Raw genomic sequence first — 26,175 nt, 5'->3', positions numbered from 1 at the left:
AGACCTAAAGAATTAAAGTAGGAGAATTTGATTGAGATAGCCACACACCTGACCACTTGAGGCTGATTAACTCCTATGAAAATTCCTGATGGAATCCACAATCCTGCACCTTCCAGGGTCAACAGAAATACATACTAGAACATACTAGAACTATTAGTGCTTTCAAGTCAGAGATCAGAATTGAAATACAGTATCAGTATAAAACAGTGACATACAGGCAAAAATATCTAAGAAAAATTAAATGTAAAGCCTTGAATATACAATCAAGCTTGCACATTTAAAAATAAATGTTCTTTGGTCAGAATTTTAGATATATTTGCAAAGATTTGTGGTAAAAACACTGCCAATTTACGTCAGTAGTTCTTAATGAAATCCTACTGGGAATGACTATAAGCCACAATACATTGACTTTACTGCTGTTTTGTCAAACTGATGAATATTTCATAGGAAATATGTATGGACATTGTGATACTGTATTGTATTACACCAATGCTATTGCCAGTAAATGAACTGTCAAGTTATCTTTAGGTTATGCCCAAAGAAAATTTCTCAGTTTTTCTGTAACTTATTAATCAAGGACAAAGTTAAATATTTGGCAACTTTGTGGGCCAGACATTTTACATGTGAGTGTTTACTGATTAAAATGGAAAGAAAGAAATTAGTATCAAATGTTTCTAGAATCTGTCTTTGGAAAAAAAAAAAAACATCCCTAAGGGATTGACAATAACTATTTTCTAGTCATTTTCAACATTCAAATTCAATTGTCACCAGCTAGAAATAAGTAAACAAAATTTTGCACATAATAAATTTAACTTTATATACTTTTCTTGGCAGTTACTAGTGAAGTTTAATGTCTACAGTTTATAAAAAATTATTTTTTCTTTGTACAATTTCTATCAAACACTACTTTTCAAGTAACTAAGCATATATCCTGCGTATTTTTCCCATTATTTGTTTAAACATCATTATAATGTTATTTAAATTTCATGATAAGACTTCAAAAATCAGGGCATTAAAAAGGCCCAAGTAATCATGCAATTGATATAATAAAAAGATATTTCATGTGGGAGACAGTCACTTTTGAGGGAACTGATAAGGGTTATGGGATACATAATTTTATAATTACCTTATTTATGAGTTATTTAATATGAGTCTGGAGCTAAAATCAATTTCAATTATTAATTAAAGGTCAGTTTGAAGTATGAAAAATAGCCAAAGAAATGTTCATTTCATATCCTACACTACCACCCTTCTAAATAGTTTGATCAGAAAGGGAAGCTCAAAGGCATCAACTCCAAAAACAAGTGTACTAACTGTCTGGTTTTCAAACAGCAGAGGCTACTTGGTTAAATGGGGCTGAGAGTATATGAACACAATCGCACAAACTTTGAGGAGTGATTTCTTTCAATATATTTGTATGGTTTGAGGACTTCCTGCATATTTTATTTATTTATTTATTTAATTTAAATTTTTGCCAGTCCTGGGACTTGAACTCAGCTTGGGTGCTGTCCCTAAGCTTCATTTGCTCAAGGCTAGCAATCTACCACTTGAGCCACATCACAGCTTACGGCTTTTTCTGTGTATGTGGTACTGAGGAATTGACCCCAGAGCTTCATGCATGCTAGGCAAGCACTCTACCACTGAGCCACCTTCCCAGCCCACTTGCTGCATATTTGAATTACAAAATGAAATTAAAAAACTAATACACCACACCAGAGTTAAAAGCTTTTACTGATGAAACTAAGAGAAAAAAAAAAAAGGGGCTGGGAAGGTGGCTCAGTGGCAGAGCGTTTGCCTTGCATGCATGAGGTCCTGGGTTTGATTCCTCAGCACCACATAAGCAAAAAAGAAAAAAGTCGGAAGTGGTGTTGTGGCTCAACTGGTAGAGCGCTAGCCTTGAGCTGAAGAGCTGAGGGACAGTGCCCAGGCCCAGAGTTCAGGCCCCCTGACTGGACCCCCCCCAAAAACAAAACAAAACAAAAAAAACCCAAAACTCTCGGGGCTGGGAAGGTGGCTCAGTGGTAGAGCGCTTGCCTTGCATGCCTGAGGCCCTGGGTTCGATTCCTCAGCACCACATAAGAAAAAAGAAAAAAGCCGGAAGTGGTGCTGTGGCTCAAGTGGTAGAGCGCTAGCCTTGAGCTGAAGAGCTGAGGGACAGCGCCTAGGCCCAGAGTTCAGGCCCCATGACCGGACCCCCCCCCCAAAAAAAAAAAACACTTGTTATTTTTTTAAGGTACTAAGATTGGTAGGAAATAATAAAAAGCATCTGATGCCTAATAAAGTATAGTTAACTACTGAAAGTTTAAATAGGTTGTTTGAGATTAACAGAAAATTTTGAGTATAAACAGAGTTCCTTCACTTTAACAAATTGTAAGTCAAATTGATGCTGTCTGAAAAATAGATGACTGTCACTGATATTGTCTGATGGTGTCTATGAAAATGACAGGGATGGAAATCAAATATTACAATTTGAAAAATGTGATAGTTCTTACTCCTATTTTTAATTGAGGATAAGATCGCTCTTTTAGCAGTACTTGAAAATATTCTGGTATTCTGGTAGTGACTAGATTAAATCAATAAGCATCAAAAAAAAATCATCAAAACCTACCAAGCTATATATAAAATAAAACAGAGATGGGTCTGGGCAAGGCTCAAGCAATACAAAGCATGTCAAGCAAGCACAAGGCACTGAGTTTGAACATCAGTAACACCATGGGGTTAAAAAAAAAAAGTTTAGGAAGCAAAATAAGGCTGTTAACCACATAGTACTCAAGAAGAATTGTCCCCACAACAATTATGACAGTTCAAGTTTTGTAAACTGACCCACTGGAACACTGAATCTAGAAATGTTAATCTTGAAATGTGAACTATTCTAGACACCATTTCCACTATGTCCCTATCAATTGGTTATCACTATGAGATATTAACTCAAGTAGTTAATTTAGCTAAAATTTATTAAGTAGGTAACTAAATCAATATGGAAAAATAAAAAGATTTACATGTAAAAAATCACTAAAAATTAACTGGCTTTACTTTATCTCATGGCTAAATATTAGTTACCAATATAATCTATCAAACAAAATACCTGATTTCCAAAATATACAATAGAGCAATGACTTCCTGAATTCAGCTGAGTATGTTTATGTTTGTGTGGGCCATCTTAACATATGTTAGATGTGTAACAAATGATGGTTAATATAAAATGTCTAAATTTTAAAATAATAAATTCTTCAAAATAAAATCTTACTGTTTTTACCTTTCAATTTCTTTTTCCTGCAAGCTTGGGATCATTAATGTTGATTTGTCATTTTTATCTGCGAAGACTTTTTGTTCTTCATAGGATTTTAGTTTTTCTTTTAACATTAAAATCTAGAGAGAAATACTAATTAAAATACAAATCAAGATATTTGTTCACATGGTACCTAACCACAGCAAAAGTGTAGCTGTGAAAAATAACCAAATAAGCCAGATTTCATTTGTAGTAGAAATACACTACATTTTTGGCCAATTAGTACAAAGAGTCCTGTAAGTAAGAACTGAGGAAGTTTAACCTAACAATGTAAGTATCAGACATACCTCTGCTTTCTGCTCATTACAGATCTTTACATATTGAGATATATGACTGTTGAGATTAAGAACATTGCTCTTCAACTGTTAAAAAAGGAAAAGAGATTGTATCTCATTAATCATTTCATTAATTTTGAGTCAATTATGATCATATGGCAATCATAATTAGTTATACTCCTACTTAAAATATGTAATATTGATAATTTGAGATTTTTTTATATACATACGTATATATATGTATATATACATATATATATTTATGCCAATATTGAGGCTTCAATTAAGAGCTTTGTGCTCTTGTTCAATATTTTCGCTCACTTAAGTCATGCCTCCAGTTCCAGATTTTTTGCTGTTTAATTGAAGAGTCTCACATATCTATCTGCCTTGCATGCTTTGAATTGTGATCCTCAGATTTCAGTCTTCTGAGTAGTAAGAATTATTGGCATGAGACACTGGCTTGAGATTATATAACTATAACCAGAGGTGGTACTGAAACTTGAACTTAGGTCTTTGTACTTTAGAGGCAGGAACTCTATTACTTGAGTCATGCCCCTAGCTTTTTTTCCTTTAGTTGTTTTTTGAATAGGGCCTTAAATTTACTGTGGACAGGGAATTTTCTATTCATACTTCCTAGGTAGCCAGTTAATAGGTGTCCACCATCATATCCTGTTCAAATGAGTTCCTGAGTTTTTGCCTGGGTTGGCTTTGAATGTAATCCTCCTCATCTTAGCTTCTGGATTACTGGGGATTACTAGCATGAGACACTGTGCCTAGCTTTAACTTTTTTTTTTTTTTACTAAGTTTTAAAATATACTTTATACTTAATTGAGGTAAATTTGATGTACTAAAGTACATCATCATCTATAGTCTGTTAAAGCTGTGATTATTCCAGGGTACCATTCAAATTGTATGTGCCATGATGTGAAAAAGCTTGGGGAAAGATGCATTAAACCACCCACAATGTACTCACTATCTTGCCCATGTAATTGTTTTTTTTTTTTTAATTTAATTTTATTTGTGAACATACTGTACAGAGGAGTTACAATTACATGGGCAGGATAATGCGTACATTTCTTACCAAGCATTGCAGCCTCCTCCTTTGTTTACCCTTCACATCCCTTCCCAGCCTCCCCCCGCTCCCCCCTTGCCCATGTAATTGTAACCCCTCTGTATGGTATTTTCACAATAAAAAATGAAAAAATAAACCACCCACAAAACTGAGTATTATTCATTATAAGTAGAATCAAGATGTGTAAAGGCAAAGTCAATGTACAATTAACCAGTAAGTAAAGGCAGTTTTAGCCCTCCGTTGCCTAACTACTTAATACAACCTTCCTTAATACTTCTGCAACAAGGGCAAAGTAAGTATACTTACAGAAGATTTAATATCCTTTGCTCGGTTAGCATACTTAAGAGTGTTATATGTGTCATCATAGAATAAAGAAGAAGGACTAACAGCAGCTATCATTATAGTTTGGCAGTTTCCTCCAAGAGAATCCTTTAACAAGCGAGTAAGCTTACTATTTCTGTAAGGAACATGCTGATTCTTCCTCTGAAAGAACAACAACAACAACAACAACAACAAAAATTGTACAGTATTTTCCACATTTAAATGTATGTTTGATACCACTCATATTAATTAAAACCTTGCCTGGTTTTATATATGTAACTGATTATTAAAATGTTAATTAATCTTAAAGGGCTATTCAGTTAACACATAAAACAAAAAATCATTTAAAAATTCTATCTCCATCTAAATATAACTTTATAACAAAAACAAAGTATCAGTATCATTTTATTAGTTGTTATACCATGTATCACATTAAGATGACCAACAAAAGTGGGTACAGTGGCATGTGACTGTAATGCCAGCTAGTTCAAAGGCTCGTTCAGGAGGATTACCAGTTAAGAGCACAGCCTGTACAACATAGCAGGACACAGTTACAATAACAACAACAAAGTGACAATAAGAGAAACCAGATATTAGCAATATATAACAAAAACTTCTCTGGGGGCTGGGAAGGGGCTCAGCGGTAGAGCACTTGCCTTGCATGCATGAGGCCCTGGGTTCAATTCCTCAGCACCACATAAGCAAAAAGAAAAAAGCCAGAAGTGGCGCTGTGGCTCAAGAGGTAGAGCGTTAGCCTTGAGCTGAAGAGTTGAGGGACAGTGCCCAGGCCCAGCAAAAAAAAAAAAAAAAAAGCCAGCAAAACACAAGGCTAGAGGCCCACTCAAGTAGTAGAACTTCAGCTTAATAAGTACAAAGCCCTGAGTTCAAACCAAACAGTAGTGAAAAAAATGAAATAAAAAATTGACACTATCAAATTTTGAGTTATATTAGATCGTTATAAAAATTGTATTACATATTATCTCTAGAAAATACTGTCTTTCAGTCTTTAACAAATGAAGTACATACCTTTGTATCTGCTAAGGCATTGATGACATTCCCAAGAGCTAAAAGTGACCTATTGATATTTGTGCCTTCCACAAATCGAATTCCTTTAGCACTAGTAGCACTGGCACGCTCAGACCCTGCCAGGTCAATGAGTGACATCTTAGCCACACGAATATTTTGATTGATGCTCGCCGTTTTGTCTTGTTGTCGCAAATAAATCTTCAATTATAAAATAGAGAAATCAAGGAAGAGATTTAAATAAACAGGGAAATACACTTTATTTTCAAGAGAACTTGAAACACAATTACTGTCATTTTTACACAACGACCTGAACAACTTATCATTCCACTAGTATTTTAGAGTATTGAGTAACAGAAATAATTACTAAAGTTGAAAAAAATACAAAATTCTTAAAATGTGAATGCTACTGTTTGGTTCTTAAGTTTCCCAAAGTCCCATGTGTTAAAAGGTTGTTCCCCACCTTGGTGATACTAGCAGGAGGTGAAAACCTAAAAGTTGGGGACTAAGCTGGGCTTCATGGTGCAGGCCTGTAGTCCCAGCTATTTGGGAAAGAAAGGCAGGAGAATCACTTGAGCCAAGGTGTGTTTTTGAGATCAGTCTAGACAACATAGTAAGACCTCGTTGTCCCTCACCACCTGGAAAAAAAGCAAAAATGAGGTAGGGCATGGTGGGAGGGCTTTTGGTCAGGAGGCTTGTCCTTAAAGGAGTATCCCTTCCTGTTTCATTTTATTTCCCCACTCACAGTATGAGACAATTAGGCTGTCTTTGCTCCTCTACATACTCTCCTCAATGTTCTACTTCACCACAGACATAAAAGAAACTAATCTTACCCCAAAAATCTCTAAACCTGTAAGCCAATATAAACTTTTTTATTTATAAACTGATCATCTCAAGTATTTGTTACAGCAATGGAAAGATGACTAATACAGTATTCCAGGGTAGGGGAATTCACCTATCAGAAGTCAAACTCTTGCATTCTAGTCCCATAGACCTAAAACATGTATTGCCCAGTGGTGATAGTGGGGCACACAGGCTCTATAAAAAACACTACTCCTAAGAGGAAATCAAGGTAGTAGATAAAATATTCTAGTATCATCTCCAAAGAAAAGCTGAATTTGATAGTTGAAGCAAACTGAAAGCAAATTTATTGTAATTCTCCATGAGAATATTTCACATTAAAAAAGTAAAAGTATCATTTCACTGTGCAGTAAGGTAGTTTAATCTGTTTTGTAGTAGTTTATCTAAAATAAATTAGGTGGTAAAAAAGATAAAGGCAAACTATTACTCCATTATGAAATACTATTATTATTACTATTATTATAGCAAGATCTAAAAATTTCAGGGAAATCAAGGTGCCACAAACATTCATCCCAGGACTACCAATAAATGGTTCCAGTGGTAAGAACAGAAAAGATCAGTGAAATTTTGTTTAGTAGACATTATTTGAATGGCTTCAATGCCTTAGATATAAAAGCTATCAACTGTAACAATTCCTTTCTTATACAATGAATTTCATATAGTACAAACTTTTATATCACACACACACACACACACACACACACACACACACACACACACACACACACACACACACACACTTAATCTAGAAGCAATGAGATACTAACCTGTGGTTAGCTCTTTCTGGACTTGTACTTTCTAAAAAGTACTGTTAACTCAATCATTTTCTCTTAAGGAACGTATATATTTATATTGACCTTATGATATCTTTTTTTAATAAGTTTTTTTTATTGTGAAAATACTGTAAGAGGGGTTACAATTACATGAGTAAGGTAATGAGTACATTTCTTATCAAGCATTGTGGCCTCCTCCTTTGTTTTTCCCCTACCATCTCTGCCCTCCCACCTCCACGACTACACCCCCTCCACCCCCCTGCCAAAGTTGTAAAGTTCGTTTTTCGACATAGCATCTTGTACATCTCATTGTTGCAATGAGTCCACCTGTATCCCTATTTAAACATATTGTTTTCTCCCTTCCCTTCCCCAAATTATACCAACACTTATGAGGAAATCTTATTAAAAAAGCCAATTAATTAGTTCTGTACGTATAGATAAATAGAGGAAAATCTACTCTGAATTTTAGATTATCTAATAGAAAGATTATTTTTTATAAATTTATAAAATAATAAACTTCTATCATAACCACCTTACCATTCTATATCTATATATTTTGTATTTAAATGAAATCTTCCATCAGAAAGGTTAGCTCATTTATTTATGTCTTCTTAATCTTAATATTCTTAGTAATGAAATATTTTCAGAATTTCAAAGTAAAGGAAGCACTAAATAGTAGAAAAGTCTATGAAGAAATATTTTGCTCATACATAAAAATTATCACCCAGAAATTCTACTTCATTTATCTTAAATATTAATTGAAGAGTATAGTTTAAGGGCTTGTTACCTGGAAAACAGCATGAGAACGAGAAGATGTAGCATTCGTATCAGTGGGATGCTGTGTCCTGTTCTTGTTTCCACTATCCAATAACTGTAAAATTTCCTCTGAGGATTTGGGCTACAAAAGTTTATGTAGAAAAGAAGTGCACAAATTAGGGGCTTCAATTATGCTAGGCCAGCACACTGAGATACACATCCTCGGCCTTTTAATAAATTTTCAAAAATAAGACCTTCAAAGAAAATGTGTTCTATTTTAATCCTAATAAATATTGACTGTGTATCATTTGCTTGCACTTGGTATTATATAAAGAATAAAAGATAAAAATCTAGTCTTTGAGTAGATAAAAATATAAGTTAATTTAGGAAACTAACATATGATATTGAATGTTTGATCAGATTTTAGAGAAAGAAATGTCATACATTTCCAAAAAAAAAAAAAAACACCCAACAACAAACCAAGACAAAAGATATAGTTTAATCATTTTTATCTCCTATGTCCTTAGTTTATCAGAAGGGATGGATGATAATAATCACTAGTGTCTACTGCTAAACAGACACAGTATTCTAATAGGGACAGAAGATGTTTATAAACATACCTGGTGTAAAGTCAGACCCTTAACAACTACTCCTTTCTGGGAATCTTCCCGGACATCAAGTGGTCCCGAATTTACTAAAAGATCACGTATTTGTTCATTATATACCTTTAAATGAAAAGAACTACTTTACAATCGATGTCAAAATAATAGTGATTACACCATACATTCTACTAACTAAAAGGATATTAGACTTTCATTTTAAAGATAAGCAACAGTTCATTTTTATTCTTCTCATCCCCTTCTCTCACACTGCCATAACTGTTCTACCATCCTGGAAAACAGAAGAGTTAGATTACCTACATTTATAATTGAAAATTAAAGTTGGAGCCATTAAACTTTCCTCTGCTAATTTGATATTGATGATAAAAACATTAAGATGCCTGGATTGCTTTTTCTTTTCTTCTGAAAATATATAAATTTTAGAGAATAAAGGAATTCTATGCCCAGGAATAGCTGTTCTTTGTCTTCTTAGGGGTTTCCTTATTCCAATGAGAAGGCAACTAGGGCCTAAGAGATTTGTTAATGGTCACAAAGACAATAGAAGACTAAGGACTACATATCCTCACTTTACTGCCTGACATTGAATACAAATCTTAATTTTCTTTTTTGTGGTTCTGGATTGAACTTTGGCCCTGGTACTTGTTAGCAAGAGTTCTACTACTTGAGTCATTCTCCCTTTCTTTTTGCTTTTAAGTTTGTTTTTCAGATAGAGTTTCATTATGATTTTGCTAGGGCTGCCCTCTAACCATGATGTTAATTTTATCCCCTAGTACTGGCTAAATAAATAAATAATAAAGTCTTTAAGAACTAATGGTGTAGCTTAGTGACAGAGTGCTTGCCAACCTATGTGAGTCACTGGGTTTAATTCCCACACTTCATAAAAGATTATATGTATAAATCTTTATCTCTAGATGCACATATATAACACATATATGAATACATTTGCTGACTATTATTTCCTTCCACATGCTAATAACCCATAATGACAATTCTTAGCTGAGGTAATTATGTACAATTAGGCTAGAGTTATAGCTCAAGTGTATCACCTGCTAGCAAAGGCAAGGCCTCCAGTACAGGAAAAACAAACAAACAAAGTATATTTTTCCATGCCAATGACATTTTATTATCTCCAATGAAGGATACGTTTATTAAATTATACTAAGTTTTTCTTAAATATAAAATATTATGGAGGGCTGGGAAGGTGGCTCAGTGGTAGAGTGCTTGCCTTGCATGCATGAGGCCCTGGGTTCGATTCCTCAGCATCACATAAGCAAAAAGAAAAAAACCCAGAAGTGGTGCTGTGGCTCAAGTGGTAGAGTGCTAGCTGAAGAGCTGAGGGACAGCTCCTAGGCCGAGAGTTCAGGCCCTACAACCGGACCCAGAAAAAAAAATAATATGGATAATATTTTAATTCTTATTCCTGATGAGCAACAGCCACTTTCCTGTTTGTTTCTCTTATTATACTTCCATCATATCAAACAGAATGATTTCTGTCAAGCTGATTGATCTGTGCACAAGACTCAACTGGGAGCTTTTACCAGGCACAGATAGACACCTTGGTCATACCCCAGACCTATTAAATCAAAAGTTCTATGGATAAAGTATGACCATATGAATGTTTGAGTTCCATAGGCAATTTTAGTGCACAGACTCAACACAAAAATAAATAAATAAAAGAAAGAAGGAAAGAAAGAATAAGAGGGAAAAAGATCAAGAGAAAAGGGGAGGGAAGGAAATGGAGAGAAGAGGAAAGGGGAAAGATTAAAAAAGAAAACTAACAAATTTTTAGAATTTTACAGTTAGCAAAAGACCTAAAGAAAAATAAAAAGGACAATTCTTTTACTACTTAACTAGGAGAATATAGTTTTATTTTTTCTAATGAGTTTTACATTTCTAAGTTCTATAGTGTGATGAGGAAAGTTCGGTAACATACATGAGTTTCTTCAATCTTTGTAAGAGATGGTCAGTGGGGATCAATTTCCAGACACTAATGAGAAAAGTTTTCTAACACCAGGAGTAAGTGTCTATTAACGCTGTGAGTGAAATTAGGGATTTGTTTCTAAACTGGTTTCTAAAACATGATCTAAATGCAAAGTCAGACAGTCTTCCATTAGTTACTATTTACAAAAATATCAGAAATTATTAAAAGAATAGGAGCTCTCAAACAATGGTGACAGTATGACAAAAGGACGCAATAAACAGTATGAAAGGTGTTTCAACCAGACAAATCTTGAAATAATTTGAGCACACTAAAATAATCATAAAAAGGGATCATCATCAACTGATCTAATAAAAGAAACAATGTTCTTCCTTATAGTCAAAAGCCAATGAATAATTCCAGAAGAAATGACAGACTTTAAAAATTATCATCATCTATCATCATCATAATAATTGACTCAGTTATCTATCATCTGCGGATGTCAATACTAATGATGAGAGGATATTTACATCATCTCAGTATCAGGTACTCATTAATTATAGAAGAGAAAATAGTACCAAAAATTTTAGAGCAAACCTACAGATACCAGCATAAATGAAATTTATCAAAGACAAAATTACCAGTAATGGGACCAACCAACCACATAAACATCTTGATATGAAGGAATAAAAATTCAACATCTGGTATACTTTGTCAGTAGATACTTCATATCTATTGACACACCTGAAATCAGGATTTTTACAGCGGTGTCATAAAAAGACTGAATATAAATCAATGACTTAAGATTTTTGTTCCATAGTAAAGGGCATTAATAGAATTAGGAAAATCTCTTGACATCTACAGATTAGATAAGTAAATACTTCTAAAAAATATATGCATACAGAGATAGGAAGTAAATGTTAAAAAATGGAGCATGTGAATGAAGAATATCTATAAGTTCTACTATTCTTACAATCTGAACAGAAAAAGAATAAGATGAACAAAAAATACTCAATGGAAGCTATGCTAATAATTGTAAACATTCATGACAAAATTACTGCATAAAATAATTTGGCCAGGCGTCAGTGGCTCACACCTGTGAATCCTAGCTACTTAAGAGGCTGAGATCTGAGGATTGCAGTTCAAAGACAGACTGGGCAGGAAAGTCCGTGAGACTCTTATCTCCAATAAACCACCAGAAAACTGAAAGTGGTGCTATGGCTCAAGTGGTAGAACGCTTGCATTGAGCTGAAGCTGAGGGACAGCACCCAGACCCAGAGTTTAAGCCACACAATAGACAAAATAAATAAATAAATAAAAATAATTTGAATGATCTATGTAACTAAAGAAAGAAAGTTAAAGAAAGGAATTGGGGTGATGGGGGGTAATATTGACAACTTACCTCCAGATAAGAAACCGCAGTACTACATACTTTCTCATCTTTAATCTCATCCATGGATTTGTAAAGGTCTAACATTGTTAAGTACATTACTCCAGGCTCAGCAGGTGATCCTAGCATTGTGTGGGTCTTCCCAGCTCCAGTGGCACCATATGCAAGTACTGAGGTTTTATGAAAAGATATAAAGGTATCAAAGCTCCTTGTTATAACATAACATTACTCTATCTACTGTCTAGGGGATAAATAATTCTATCCATATATCCTGAACACTGACTTTAAACCCAGTAGAAACCATGTGTTCCTACTTGAGAATTAATGCCATTTTCTTGCTTCTTCCTTCATAATAGGCAGCAATGTCTACCTACTCATTTTCTCCCTCAGTATATGCTACACATCCATGTCCTTCTACTCTACCATGTCTTATATTGTATTCTATTTGTGAGCTTCACCAAGACCTAGGCAATATATCCTTTTGTGCCTTAGCAAATCACCTGACAGAAACAGGAATACAAGTTGTTGAACAAATGAATCACATGTAGAAGCCATTTATAAAATTCTCTTATAATTTATTCTTAGATTTACAACTGTCCAATGTCCAATACACAGAAGTATTAAATTTTCTGACATTACTAGTTGATAAAATATTTTTTTAGAATAATGAATTAAACGGATCTATATTTTGTGTTGCTCTATTTTATGTAAGTTGGTATGAAAATGTTTTGAAATAACTGGATAAGCCAAAGAGAAACCAGATTTAGCACTAGTAGAAATCTTTTTTTCTTGAAGTTAAAAAAAAAAAAAACTTCTGAGACAATATGAAATAGAACAAAGACTATCTGGTTAAAACTGAAAATCATGTGCTAATCAATAAATCACATTCCATTCTTACTTTGATCAAGAGGTCCACTCTTCTGTGATAAAATTGAGTGAGTCATAACAGATATTATGTTTAAAATGAACTATATAACTTATAGGTGAGGATGGGAGGGAAAAACTGGGATAGAGCGAGGGAAGGGGTGACACAGTCCAACAAGAAATGTACTCTTTTACCTGTCTTATGTAACTGTAACCCCTCAGCGCATCAACTTTATAATAACAATAAAAATAAATACACTGAATGAATCAGTGATTGTAAACTTGTTATAACCATGAAATATATTGTGGATATGTCATAAAAAGACTGATTATGACAAAAATAGATATAAACAATAATGTTCAGTGATTTATAACTATTTAATTAAAGGGCCATTATGTAGAAGATTGAAGTCAGATGGAAAAATACCAAGATTACCTGTGCAGTTGTATCCATTCAAAAAACTGCGAAGAATTGGCTTGGTAGTATGTTCAAAAACTTCCATCTGAGTTGAAGTTTCATCAAAGACAGTATCAAATACAAATTTAAGATCTTTATTTTGTCTTTTTGTAACATCAAAATTTGTAACTTTCTTTCTGTGGAAAAAACTGACTTCTTCTTGTTTGGGATCAAAAACTAGAATATGTTTATCCACAACATGGACCACTTTACGGCATCCAACTGCTTTTTCTTTTGTGTTTTCAGGGCGTACACGAACAACTACTTTCATTTGGTGACATAAGTCTTCTTCAGTAACAGACATTGTTGGTCAACTTGATTTCTTATTATATGAATGCTTGATATTTCTATGAAATAAAAAGGAAAATAAAATTTTAATATTATTTTTCACTTCTAATTTGAAAGTAGTATTCATCCAAAAAAGGTGTTAGTTTTCTTCCACAATCTAGCGTCACTTACTAAATATAAAAAATATGTATACCCATATACAACTATACCTATTCACATAAACAGCCTAAATAAAAATCAAATAGCATGTATATACACAAAAAACATGATACAAATCTCTTTAACTTTATTTGAAATATTAATCAGACACTGAGTATAAGCTTAAACTCAAAATAATATAGCTGAATCATGGATCAGCTATGCCACCTCAAAGAGCTCTGATTCTAATAAATGGGTCCAGCATTCTGTCAGTCTATGTTCTAAAAATGGAAAAGAAAAGATCTGTTAGAATCATGTCAGGATACTGATGAGGAAGTTTTAGCATGGGAACTCCTAAAAGTGATACAAGCAGCAACCTATTGGCAGTGAGAAGCGATAAGTAGTCTTAACCTGTATCACAGAAACATAAGGGGTTAAAAATAGTTTCAAGAAGATATCAACTGCTAGCTAAGGTTGGAAGGTGACAGAAATTGTATGTACTATGGTATATTCAGGGAGATTCTATTCTCTGAACATATGGCCTCTTCTCCCAAACAAGAACATTTGAGTAAGGATTAGAACAATGTGAAGAAGCTACTGGGATCCAGCAATCTCACTCCTGAGCATATATGAAAAGAAACTGAAACCATTATGCTTCTAAAATCATCATATTTCTGTTGTAGTATTATTCATAACCTAGATATAAGAAAAAATGCCCAACAACTAACAATTCAAAAATGTGTCATATCCCACAGAATGAAATACTAGTCAGTTTTAGGAACATATTGTACACTGCAAGATGAGCAAATTAATGATAAAAATAATATATTGTATCCATGTTTTTTCCCCAGCAGTACTGAGGTCTGAACTCAGGGCTTAGTAACTTGTTAGGCATGCAAGGCAAGCGCTCTACCACTGAGCCACCTTCCCAGCCCCCATAGGCAAACTTTCTATTACTTGTTTTATGCCACCTTCCTTTTGGCTTTGATTATCTTTCAAATACAGCCTTCCTTTAATATGGGGCTGGCCTGCTCTGTGATTTTATTGAGACTTTCTATGTGACAGGGATGAAAGATTTTTATTGATTGAGATAAGGGGGTCTTAGGAATGGCTTCCTTGGGTTTGCCTCAAACTGTGAACCTCCTGCTCCCCAAGTTGCTAGAATTACATGCGCCACAACACCTAGCATTCTCTTAATTTTTTTTTTAATTCATAGCAGAACCCGGGCTTAAACTCAGGGTCTTGAAATTGCTATGTATTGGGGCTGAGAAGGTGGCTCAGTGGTAGAGTGCTTGCCTTGAATGTATGAGGTCCTGGGTTCGATTCCTCAGTGCCACATAAGCAGAAAAAAAAAAGCCGGAAGTGGCACTGAGACTCAAGTGGTAGAGCACTAGCCTTGAGCTGAAGAGCTCAGTGACAGTGCCTAGGCCCAGAGTTCAGGCCCCACAACCGACCAAGAAATTGCTAGGTATTTGCTGTACCTCTTGATCAATCATTAAAATATGGTACATACATGTGAGACCCATGGTGAAATCCACCTTTGACAATATGCATTTCAATAAAAGTGAATATTAGGAAGCTGAAAAGTGTTGTGATTCACATCCTAGTGGGAGGAGTCAGAAGACAGAAGAAGAAGAATGGCAATGTAGTTAAAATAGTTTATGTACATGAGTGAAATGGAACAAAGAAACTTGCTTTATCTTGTCTGGAAAGGGAAAGGAAGAGGAGGGAGAATGAAGTAGGAGGTGACTGACCAAAATGTATTGTTTATAGAAATAGACATGCTAAAATGAAATTTCTTGTACACTAATTTATGTTAATTTTTTAAAAAGAGGTGAGGCAGTTTAGTCATGCATGTTCTGTGAGATGCACTTTCTGATGGAGAGAATGTCTAATAGAAAGACACTGGGATGATGCTGGCCAGGTGTGTGAGCCAACTAGGAATAAAGTGTAGAGGGGGAGGGTAATTTGGATTATACTCAGAATAAAATAAAAATACATTGGTTGGTTCTGAGCCTAGAAGTAACAACATGATTATGTTTACTGCTATGTAGAAATATAAATAGAGATCAGAGATTAACCCACTGAAATAATATATTCAACATGCTATCCACTCAGAAGCAGGCATTAGGAGCACAGTGGTCAGATTCTGTATCTATTCTGAAAGTAGACAATATTTCCAGATAGGTAAATATGGATGTGAGGAAAGAAAGGAAATAATATTCAAATTAATTAAGTTGGCTTGAGTTGAAATAGATATTCAGATGAAAAAAATATTGAGGATGCAGTAGATGAATGGATCAAGAAAATGTGGTATTTATACAAACACACACACACACACACACACACACACACACACACACACACACACACACAATACAATGCTATGCCTCCATTTGTTAGGAAATGGAAAGACTTGGAAAAAATTATATTAAGTGAAGTAAGCCAGACCCAAAGAAATATAGGTCCCATGGTTTCCTTTATTTGCAATAACTAGTATATGTCTAGGATAATCTTAGCAGACAAGCAGAAAAGGTCAAAAGCTATATACATATGACTGTATAAGATGATGCTAGGCAAAATGAACCCCAAAATATGGACACAAGCTGCTGTTTTGAATCTACTCTGTGATTTTTTTTGTTTCTTTTGTATGTTCTTCCCCCACTGTATTGTCACTGTATTTGATTCTGGTGCCCTGCATCTTGTATACACATTTTTCTAATTGGGGGAGGGGAATGGAAATAACAAAATGCTGAAACAAGGATACAGGTTGACCCATTGTAACAATGAGATATACAAGACACTATGTTGAAAACGAACTTTACAATTTTACAGGTTGGGGAGGGGAAGGGAAGGGATATAGGGGAAAAACAAAGGAGGGGATAACAATGCTAGATAGGAAATATACTCATTACCTTACTCATGTAACTGTAACCCTTCTGTACAGTATCTTTACAATAAAAAAAATTAAAAATATTGAGGGTGGCATGGGTTCAAAGTGTCTGTTAGGAGATCTGAAGTTCATTTTTAATAAATATCCAGGTAGAAATGTAAAGGCGGATGGAAACCAAGTCAAGAAAAAAGAGATTGTCCTTATCATCTAAGTGCAGTTTTAAGCCTTAAAATTTGTAGATGGATTTTAACACTTTTAACACAGCAAGTTTGAACACAATTCTCAAGTATATAGGTAACATATGAATTGAACATACACATAAAACCCAAAAGCAATTTACTCATGTAGAGGCACTCAGAAATTTTCTCACAGAAATTAAAAATATACTTTCAACCTCACAATATCTTAGATTGAATATATTCAAGATACATGATTTAATGTATGTATAGATTGTGTAATAACTACAACAATCAAATTAATAAATTCATCACCGACTATGTGCTACACTTTAGATCCCATGAACTGAAGTCTGTATGTTTGGTTAACTTTCCCCCATTCTCCCCATTCCTCAGCTCCTACTAAGCACTTTTACATTTTCCTCTTCATAGAAACCTCCAACTTAGTGCAGATGCTTTTGAGTGAATGTTGAAACATAACTAATAATTTCCCCTACATTTGTCATTTATCAAACAATGGCTATCCTTAGCAGGCATGTTTTTAAGAATCCTTGGATTGGGCCGGCATGACTATAACTAATGACAAGGGACAACAATGATCATAATTTGAGTCACTGTATATGTGCCAGGCACTATGATACATACCTGACTTTCATCCCCTCATTCAATCTTCACAATAATTACATAAGGGGGTTGGTATTTAGTGTTGCCACTTTACAAATGTACAGATTCAACTTTAATTTTTCCAGGTCACAGATAATTAAGTAGGGAGCCAGAAAATGACTCCAGAACCTAATCAAAACTCCACATTCTTCACAACTAGAATCAGAAAAGAATGCTTCCAATGTGGTGAGGGAGGTAGAGTGATCTAGTGATACAGTTGATTCCTTAAATACAAACTCAAATTTGGGTCTGACTCCAAGGAATGGACATTATCCTCATTCATAGTTTCATGTACATTTCTCTTTAGAATACTAACTTCAGTTTTAGAGCCTACTGCTGCTACTGATTTACAACCTATGGAAGAATGACAGCTAGTTTTCAAATACAAGCCAATAAATGCAAAAATATACTATTTCAACAGCCTAAACGGCAGAACCTCTCCAGACAAGAACAAACGAGCAAGCAAAACAAAGAAGCCAAAACACCCCCTTCCCCCCCCCAACTTTAAGGTGGCGACGACGGGAGTCTCTTCACCGGGCCCCGAAGTCCACGCACTTTGTCCACAGAGGCTTCCGAGTTTGGAATCCGTACAGAACGGAACACTACCGGGCAGTTAAAGGACCTCGGCCCCCACCTGAGAACGGGGCACCGACACCCTTTAAAACTTCCGGCTTCCTCCCAGAATCTGAAGCCCAAGATCCCTCCCTCCCTGGCCCCGGATCGGGCGGAGCCATGCTCCCGGGGACCCTCCAGGCCGCCCAGGCGTCCCCGCCGCCAACGCTTCCGTGTTTGTCAACAAGCCCCTCCGAGCCTCCAGATCGGCAGCGGCCAGACCCTCCGCCCCATCGAAACGAGAGTCCCACAGACCAGAATCCTTCTTCTCCACGCGCATCTCACTTACCCTCGGCCCAAAAGGAGAGAGTGCCACAACTTCACTTCAGAGCTGGCGTCCCGGCCCTCGGAAGTCAGCCACAAGATTCAAAACCAAGCCAGCTTCTCCAGGACCTCCTCTCATTGGCTACTGTCCGCGTGACGTCACCACGCTTTACGTTGCAACGGCGCGTTGTAGTTTGGCGCCAGAGGTTTCTGCGGCTCTACGGGAGTGGGAAGAGGCTTGGTCAGGTCGTCGCTGTGGCAACGCGCGCGCTTGTTTCCGGAGGCGGTGGCTAAGGTGGGCGGGGCTAGACCGGAGGTGCAGGTGGAAGGCAGCCACCTGGAATCGTCTGTAAGCCAAACAGACCTGGGATGCAGGGTTCAGGGTGTGAGTGACATGATTCTATATAGGGGTGGGAGGTGTCCCCTGCTAGCGGGAGGGGCGGGTCCTGCCGGGCGTGGATTAACGGGTTCTGGATGTTTATTTTTCCTTTTCCCTGGCACATCAGGGATGCCTCTAAGACATAGGTCTTATGCTCTGGAAGGTGTGAGGCCTCTTCAGTTAATTGGAGTCCATTTGTCAAGTCTCCTAGGCCTGCTTCCATTAGCATCATGAAACTAGTATTTCATTGCTTTCTACATTCTCTAATGATGGTACAGTATTATAAAATAAATGCATTTAAAGATATTGGCCTACTTGGTTATTGTATAGTGATTTTTAAGTCGGCATTGTAGGTATTATTTCAGAATGTATACCTCATAAAGGGAAAAATGTCTGGTAGAAGAGTGGTAGATATTTTTGCCGGATAACTTATCTTTATATTTTAATTTTTGTGGTTTTTGGGATCCAATTTGGGGCATTATACCTGCTAGGCAAACATTTTACAGAGTTACATCCCATCACCCACCCCTGTGGATAGAATAAGTATTATGATTTGAATTTCATTGTTCTTTCTATAACCTTTGTATTCATTCATTCAGCTAATATTGATTTTGGATTTTAGAGACACAAAGGAGACACTACAGTTAAAATCTCTACCCTCTTGGAGTTTATATTTTTATGATTCATTGTCAGATATTCATTAGAAATAAAGGTACTAGTGCAGAGTATTATATATAAAACAAAGTATTGAAAACTAAAAGACTATGGACATGTATTCCTACTGAAGAAAATCAGGAACACTGTCTATGATATCTGATTGTTTCTGAGTTGGGGGATAGATCATAAGTAAATATATCTGGCAGAATTATATATCTCTCAGCAAATGGAATAGTTATCTATGTGTTGGTGGGTTTAGTAATAAATTCAGACACCTTTTCATTTGTATTTCAAATATATCCAGACTTTATAATACTTTATCTTGATTTCTCAAGCATTTTTTATTAAGTATTCCATGTATCTCATTTAATTCTCAAGACAGCTCATGGTACATGGATATTACCTTTATTTTATTGAGAAAAACAAGATTCAGAAAATCTCTAAAGGAAAATGTTTATCTTGAATCACACAAACAGGTCAATTCAGAATTCAGCTCTTTGACTCTAAAATACTAATGACTAAATGACATACACAGATATTTTAATCTAGTCTCAACATATGCATATTTTGCCACTTAGTTGTAAAATTGCAGTGCTAAGTGAACATGAAAATTGAAGTGTTTATAAAATGTATTCTTTTATCAAATCCTCAGGGTTCATTCATTTTTTTTTTTACCTAAGCTAAGTACTGTACATTTCTGTTTTTTCAGCATCACACTCTCCATATAGCAGTGGTCAGATCATGAGGTCCATGTTCTTGAGATAATCAGAGAGATTTTGACATTACAATCAATGGTTATTACTATGCCAGCCGGCTTACCTTTCTTTAGTAGGACAATAAGAGATGACAGGATAAGAGAGCGTTGTGTCTTGGAATGAAAAAAAAAAATGTTTGGAAAAACGTAGAGCCAAGAAGAAAGTTCCATGTTTTGTTAAAAAAAAAAAAAAAAAAGAGTACTAAATAATTGTGGCTAGTAAGTATACACATTCAATTTGTGTTCATAGGAAACCCCAGAGTAGGGGAGACATGAAAAGTTGCATCTTAAGCTGCCTCGGAAATTAAAAAAAAAAAAAAAGTCAAAGTGATGTCTTGTTTATTTTCCTGCAGGAAAGTTCTTTCTTTTCCCCTCTGGAACCCTCAGCCTTGTTGTAAAGACCCCCTGGCAGCGGGGCTGGAAAGTGGCGGAACCAAAGGAGGACGGGCGTTGGTTGCTGGGACGGACGTGGAGCCGATCTGTCCGTCCTTACAAGTTTCCCCCAGGCGGCCTGCGACCTATCCAGGTGGCCAAGTGGCTCCACGAAACCCAGGGGCCGTTGCTGGCCCCAGTTCGAGGCCGACTGAGAAATCCTCGTGCTTCAGGTGAGGAGAAGGTGGCCCAGCTTCGGGTGCTCATTTTGAAAAACACACTCCCTCGTCCGAGTCCTGCCCCCGGGGCCGCCGGGCTCCCCAACCCTAAGTCCCAGCGGGGGAAATAGGTGCTCCTTCCTCCCACGTCCTCCCTCCCGCACCCTCTCCACCTGGAGTTTCACAGTTTTCCAGCTTTTTTTTTCTTTTCTTTTCTTCTTCTTTCTTGGTCTGAGTTCTTTAGAACCTCTTTCACTTTCTTTGTGTTTGGGCTCCATCCTTCATTTAGGGCGCTTCCCCCCCCCCCCTTCAACAATTACATTTTTAAAGTAATTTAATGTAATGGAATTCCTCTGCCTGTGGAAAATGGACTGCAATGATCATTAGCACCTTTGAGGAAGAAGCACTCTTTACAGGCACCAGGGAACCTTCGTATTTCCACAATGAAGACATGGCCAAATCTTGTCATCTTTTCAAGTGAGGTCTTGCTGGTAGAGAAAAGTTTACTGAGTTACATAGGACATAGCATCCTCTGCTCCACAGTCAGAATTTATGATTTATGTCCTGTCCTAAAACTAGAAGGAACTTAATCTTAAATCATTTAAAGTAGTTGGCCCTTAGAAAGACTTCCTGGAGAGCTTTGGGTTGTCTGGGATGCCCAGAAGGAATTCCCTAAAGGAACCTGTCCTCTTATAATTTTAAAAGAGGTATTCCAGGGAAATGAACCAAAGAGGAAAATCAAACATTTTCTTCATGTTTACTTACGTTAGTTGCTAAATAGTTGATAATAAAATCATCAGGCTTTTTTTTTTTTTTTACCTTAAGCATAGTGGAGTACATTCATAGAAACTGTGTATAGTAGCATTTTTGTACTCATTTTCCAACTTGTTTGTTCCTTGTGGTCCTGAATCTATTTTGGAACTAATGTACCCCCCCTTTTAAAACCATCAAAATGTGGACAGAGTGAGGATTGCTTACATATTGCAGATTCCACTGTTGAGGCCTAAACACTGTATGCCCACTATTGATTACTCCACAGCATACTGTTATTGCCAAATGGAACAAGGCTAAAGCTGTAGAATGCTGCTTCCATTAAAAAACAAAAACAAAAACCTTAATTTATGAGATACCACACACATAATCAGCACCAAGGACAATTAAATTACATCAATACATTACATAGTTCTAGTGAATTATGTTTAAAACATGAGGTCTAAGATTTCAGGATTTGAAGACAGAGTATTTCTTTTTATTTATTTATTTATTTATTTATTTTTTTCCCGGTCATGGGCCTGAACTCTGGGCCTGGGCGCTGTCCCTCAGCTCTTCAGCTCAAGGCTATCGTTCTACCACTTGAGCCACAGCACCACTTCTGGGTTTTTTTCTTTTTGCTTATGTGATGCTGAGGAATCGAACCCAGGGCCTCTGGCATGCAAGGCAAGCGCTCTACCACTGAGCCAACTTCCCAGCTCCAAGACAGAGTATTTCTTATAGATATAGCTCTGTGGCTGTTTAGCTGCGTGATTTTTGTAAGTTATTTAATTTGTCTATAAATAATAAAACATGTTATGGTAAAGATTGAATGATTCAGAACTTCTTATAGTAACAAGCACTTCTTAAGTGCCAATAAGTAATGGCCAATAAATATTGGCCACTGAAAAATTTAGGGTAGTTGGATTTGTGGAAAATCTTTGTGGAAAATTGAGCCATAAGTAACAATTTGGCTAATTCATTGTTATTTAATGTCCTTTAAAAGATTTATTTCATTTACTTTTTTTTTTTTTTTTTTGGCAGTATTGGTGACTGAACTCAGGGTCTTGTTCTTCTAGGTAAGCACGTTATCACCCTTTTGAAACTTGTCCCCAATTCTATAATTTACTTTTTTTTTTTTGCCATAGTTTTGTTGTGTTAAATTCTCATGTAATTCTGTGGATCATGTCTTTATTGAAGTTGACATATCATCCTTAAGGAAACAGCTTATTCATATTTGTGTAATTGTCAATTGTTTTAATCAATACATGTGGGCAATTTTGCAGTTTCTATTTCAAACAAGGAAGACATGTTTAAATGGTATTTAGGTATTCAGTATTTTAAAAATAAGTGATTTTTGATGGAGCCAGATAGGTGAAATTTATTTTTCTATTTATATATTTATTTATTTATTTATTTTATTGTGAAAATACCCTACAGAGGGGTTACAATTACATGAGCAAGGTAATGAGTATATTTCTTATCAAGCATTGTTGCCTCCTTATCAAGCATTTGTTTCCCCTTCTCTTCCCTTCCGGTTGCCCTCCCCCTCCCATCCCCCTTGCCAAAGTTGTAAAGTTCGTTTTTCAACATAATGTCTTGTACGTCTCATTGTTGCAATGGGTCCACCTGTATCCCTATTTAAACAATTTGTTTTTTCCCTTCCCCTCCACAAATTATACCAACACCAAATACAGTTAAAACAGGGGTTATACCATGGGGGAGGAACATACAAGGCAACAAAGAAATCATCTAATAAATATGTTAGAAACAATAGCAAGAAAGAAAAAACATTTGAGTCCTTATCTTGGGGTTCATTTCACCTAACATCAACTTATCTGACCGTTTCTGCTTGTCTCAGTCATATATACTAGTTACTGCAAATAAGTGAAACCATGGGACCTATGTTTCTTTGGGCCTGGCTTACTTCACCTAATATAATTTTTTCCAAGTCTTTCCATTTCCTAACAAATGGGGCAATGTCCTTCTAGAATTCCATATATATATATATATATATACATATATATATATGTAATATTTTTATCCATTGGTAGAGCGCTAGCCTTGAGCTGAAGAGCTGAGGGACAGCGCCCAAGCCCAGAGTTCAGGCCCCACGACCGGACCCCCCCCCCAAAAAAAAAAAAGAAAATGAAAGTTTAGCATTATGGAAAAACCAAATAGAAAAATTTACATTAAAAGAATGCCTGAATATAAGCTGGGAAATTTATAATCCCTTTAGTCATCTAGATAATTTTTTTTTTTTTTGGTCCAGTCGTGGGGCCTGTACTCTGGGCCTGGGCGCTGTCCCTCAGCTCTTCAGCTCAAGGCTAGCACTCTACCACTTGAGCCACAGCGCCACTTCCGGCTTTTTTCTTTTTGCTTATGTGGTGCTGAGGAGTCGAACTCAGGGCCTCAGGCATGCAAGGTAAGCACTCTACCACTGAGCCACCTTCCCAGCCCCATCTAGATAAATTTTTAAATAAATTATTTTAAGTCATTGAAGGTACTCTTTAGAATAAAGTAAAATTAAAAAGCATATGTGAAATGATGAATGAATAATGAATTTTTATATCCCTGATGGTTAAAATGTTAATGGTGTTAGCACTTATGAAGCCACATTTAAAATTATGTTATCATTACATGTTTTCATAGGTACGTTGTTTAACACGAGGAAGTAAATCTTCTTGTTCAGATGATACTTTTTTGATATATTAAAGGTTTCATATTAATTTGCTTCCTCCCAAATATTATAACATCTATTTAGGAATCCAGCAAAAATCACATTTTAATTTTCTTTTCTAGATTTATTGACCTACAGGATGCTTCGATACTCATATTTTTGTAGGATACATAAAGAATTGTTTTCATCTTCTTTGGAATCTGGCATACGTAATTTAGCTGTCTGGCAAAAGAAAATACATACTACAGCAGAAAGATGTGAATATGAAGCCCAAGAATCAACAGATGAAACTAAAGCTCAGGAGTTAGACAGATCTCGAGACAGTGATTCTAAAGTCATGAATAACTTACATATTCCAGTAATGGTAGATGAAGTTATTCATTGTTTGGCACCACAAAAAGGGCAGGTGAGTCCATTTGCTTTTTATTTCTTAGAAATACACTTTGCCTGGTCTTATGGTCACCATTTTAAAGTATATAATTCAGTGGCATATACTGTAGTGATAATATTTACCATCATCACCACTATTTAACTTATGAATGTTTCCTTTTTTGCTGTAAGCAACTTCATACACAATAGCCTATTTTTTTTTCATCTTCATAGATTTTCCATTTCTGGACATTTTGTATCAAAGGCTTTATGTAATATGTGGGCCCTTGCTTTTACCTTTTACTTAACATGTTTTCAAGGCTTATCTGTGTTGTAGCATGACTGTATTTTGCTCACTCCCACTGCCCCACCTCTTTTTGTTCTGTTAGGGGTCAGACTCAAGGCCTTAGGCATCTTAGGCAATCATTCTTCCACTGGGCTCTGCTTCTCTCCCATTGTTTACTTTGGTGTTATTTATGGCTAAGCCCTCTTTTTGCATGACTATACTATGTTGTGTTTATCTACTTTCAGTTAATGGACATTTATGCTTTTAAAAATGTATGGCTCTAGTGAATATGACTAGTGTAAACATTTATGTATAAGTTTTAAGTGGACATGGTTTTTACCTTCTTGGGTATATATTTCTGCATGTGTTGCTTCATGCTTAATTTGACAAATTATTTGCCATAATTGATTAGTTTTGTTAAATCATCATAGTTTTAAGAAGAATTTAAGCTAGCTAAGTAGTTAGGGTATGAAAACTGAATCCCAGTATAGTTTCTTGAAAATTTTGTGATCTTTTCAGGAATGACTGGATTTCAACGCATGGATCTAAATTTCTGTTTCTTATTTTCTTTTCCCTAATTTTCCAGTAACTTGCTGTATTAGTGAGGGATCTCAAGAGAAATAAAACCACCTCTCTTTCTGTATGTGTGTGTGTGGGGGGGTTCAGTAACTGTAATAAAATACCTGAGTCTGAATAACTTGAAGAAAAGAGGTTTATATAGCTCAAGTTTGGTGGCCGAAAGTCAAATAGTATGGTAGCAACTATTGTGAGGGTGCTCTTGGAAATATGATACCATGATGTTTAGCATCATGGGAGGAGCACATGTGAAAGAAAGAAATCATAATGTAAGATAGGAAGTAAGAGTAAAAAGGACATCCTTGTTCTTTTTTAGCAGCTCTCTTACAAGGACTATACAAGATACTTTTGGGAACAGCACGCTTATTCTGAGTGACCTTATTACTTTCTGCCAGGCCCTACTTGTTAAAAGCCCACCAACCTCTCTCAGCATTGTCATACTTGGCACCAAGCTTTAAACATGTATACACAAACTACTATA

At 35.8% G+C, this 26,175-nt stretch overlaps 2 protein-coding genes across 6 annotated transcripts in view; one reads left to right on the top strand and one right to left on the bottom strand.

Annotated features, from left to right (window-relative positions):
- Positions 1 to 18,774, bottom strand: part of Kif18a (kinesin family member 18A) — a 58,320-nt gene extending 39,546 nt beyond the window's left edge. The window contains exons 1-9 of the mRNA XM_070032688.1: positions 18,679 to 18,774; positions 13,599 to 13,966; positions 12,311 to 12,468; positions 8,991 to 9,095; positions 8,402 to 8,512; positions 5,984 to 6,181; positions 4,943 to 5,119; positions 3,577 to 3,651; positions 3,257 to 3,369 (exon numbers count right to left, since the gene is read on the bottom strand). Of these exons, the coding sequence (XP_069888789.1) occupies positions 3,257 to 3,369; positions 3,577 to 3,651; positions 4,943 to 5,119; positions 5,984 to 6,181; positions 8,402 to 8,512; positions 8,991 to 9,095; positions 12,311 to 12,468; positions 13,599 to 13,923 (1,262 nt within the window). The 5' untranslated portion in view covers positions 13,924 to 13,966; positions 18,679 to 18,774. The remainder of the gene's footprint in view (positions 1 to 3,256; positions 3,370 to 3,576; positions 3,652 to 4,942; positions 5,120 to 5,983; positions 6,182 to 8,401; positions 8,513 to 8,990; positions 9,096 to 12,310; positions 12,469 to 13,598; positions 13,967 to 18,678) is intronic.
- A 97-nt stretch (positions 18,775 to 18,871) lies between these two features.
- Mettl15 (methyltransferase 15, mitochondrial 12S rRNA N4-cytidine) overlaps positions 18,872 to 26,175 on the top strand; it is a 130,342-nt gene continuing 123,038 nt past the window's right edge. For 2 of the 5 annotated variants that reach the window (XM_070032683.1, XM_070032686.1), the window contains exons 1-4: positions 18,954 to 19,038; positions 20,797 to 21,048; positions 22,828 to 22,862; positions 24,586 to 24,869. In XM_070032683.1, the coding sequence (XP_069888784.1) occupies positions 24,603 to 24,869 (267 nt within the window). In that variant the 5' untranslated portion in view covers positions 18,954 to 19,038; positions 20,797 to 21,048; positions 22,828 to 22,862; positions 24,586 to 24,602. The other 3 variants (XM_070032685.1, XM_070032684.1, XM_070032687.1) reach the window with 3 other exon arrangements.

The sequence above is a fragment of the Dipodomys merriami genome, unplaced genomic scaffold (assembly GCF_024711535.1).
Source record: "Dipodomys merriami isolate MVZ:Mamm:240054 unplaced genomic scaffold, mDipMer1.0.p SCAF_21, whole genome shotgun sequence".
Classification (NCBI taxonomy): Eukaryota; Metazoa; Chordata; class Mammalia; order Rodentia; family Heteromyidae; genus Dipodomys; species Dipodomys merriami.
This window is presented reverse-complemented; position numbering and strand designations above follow the sequence as displayed.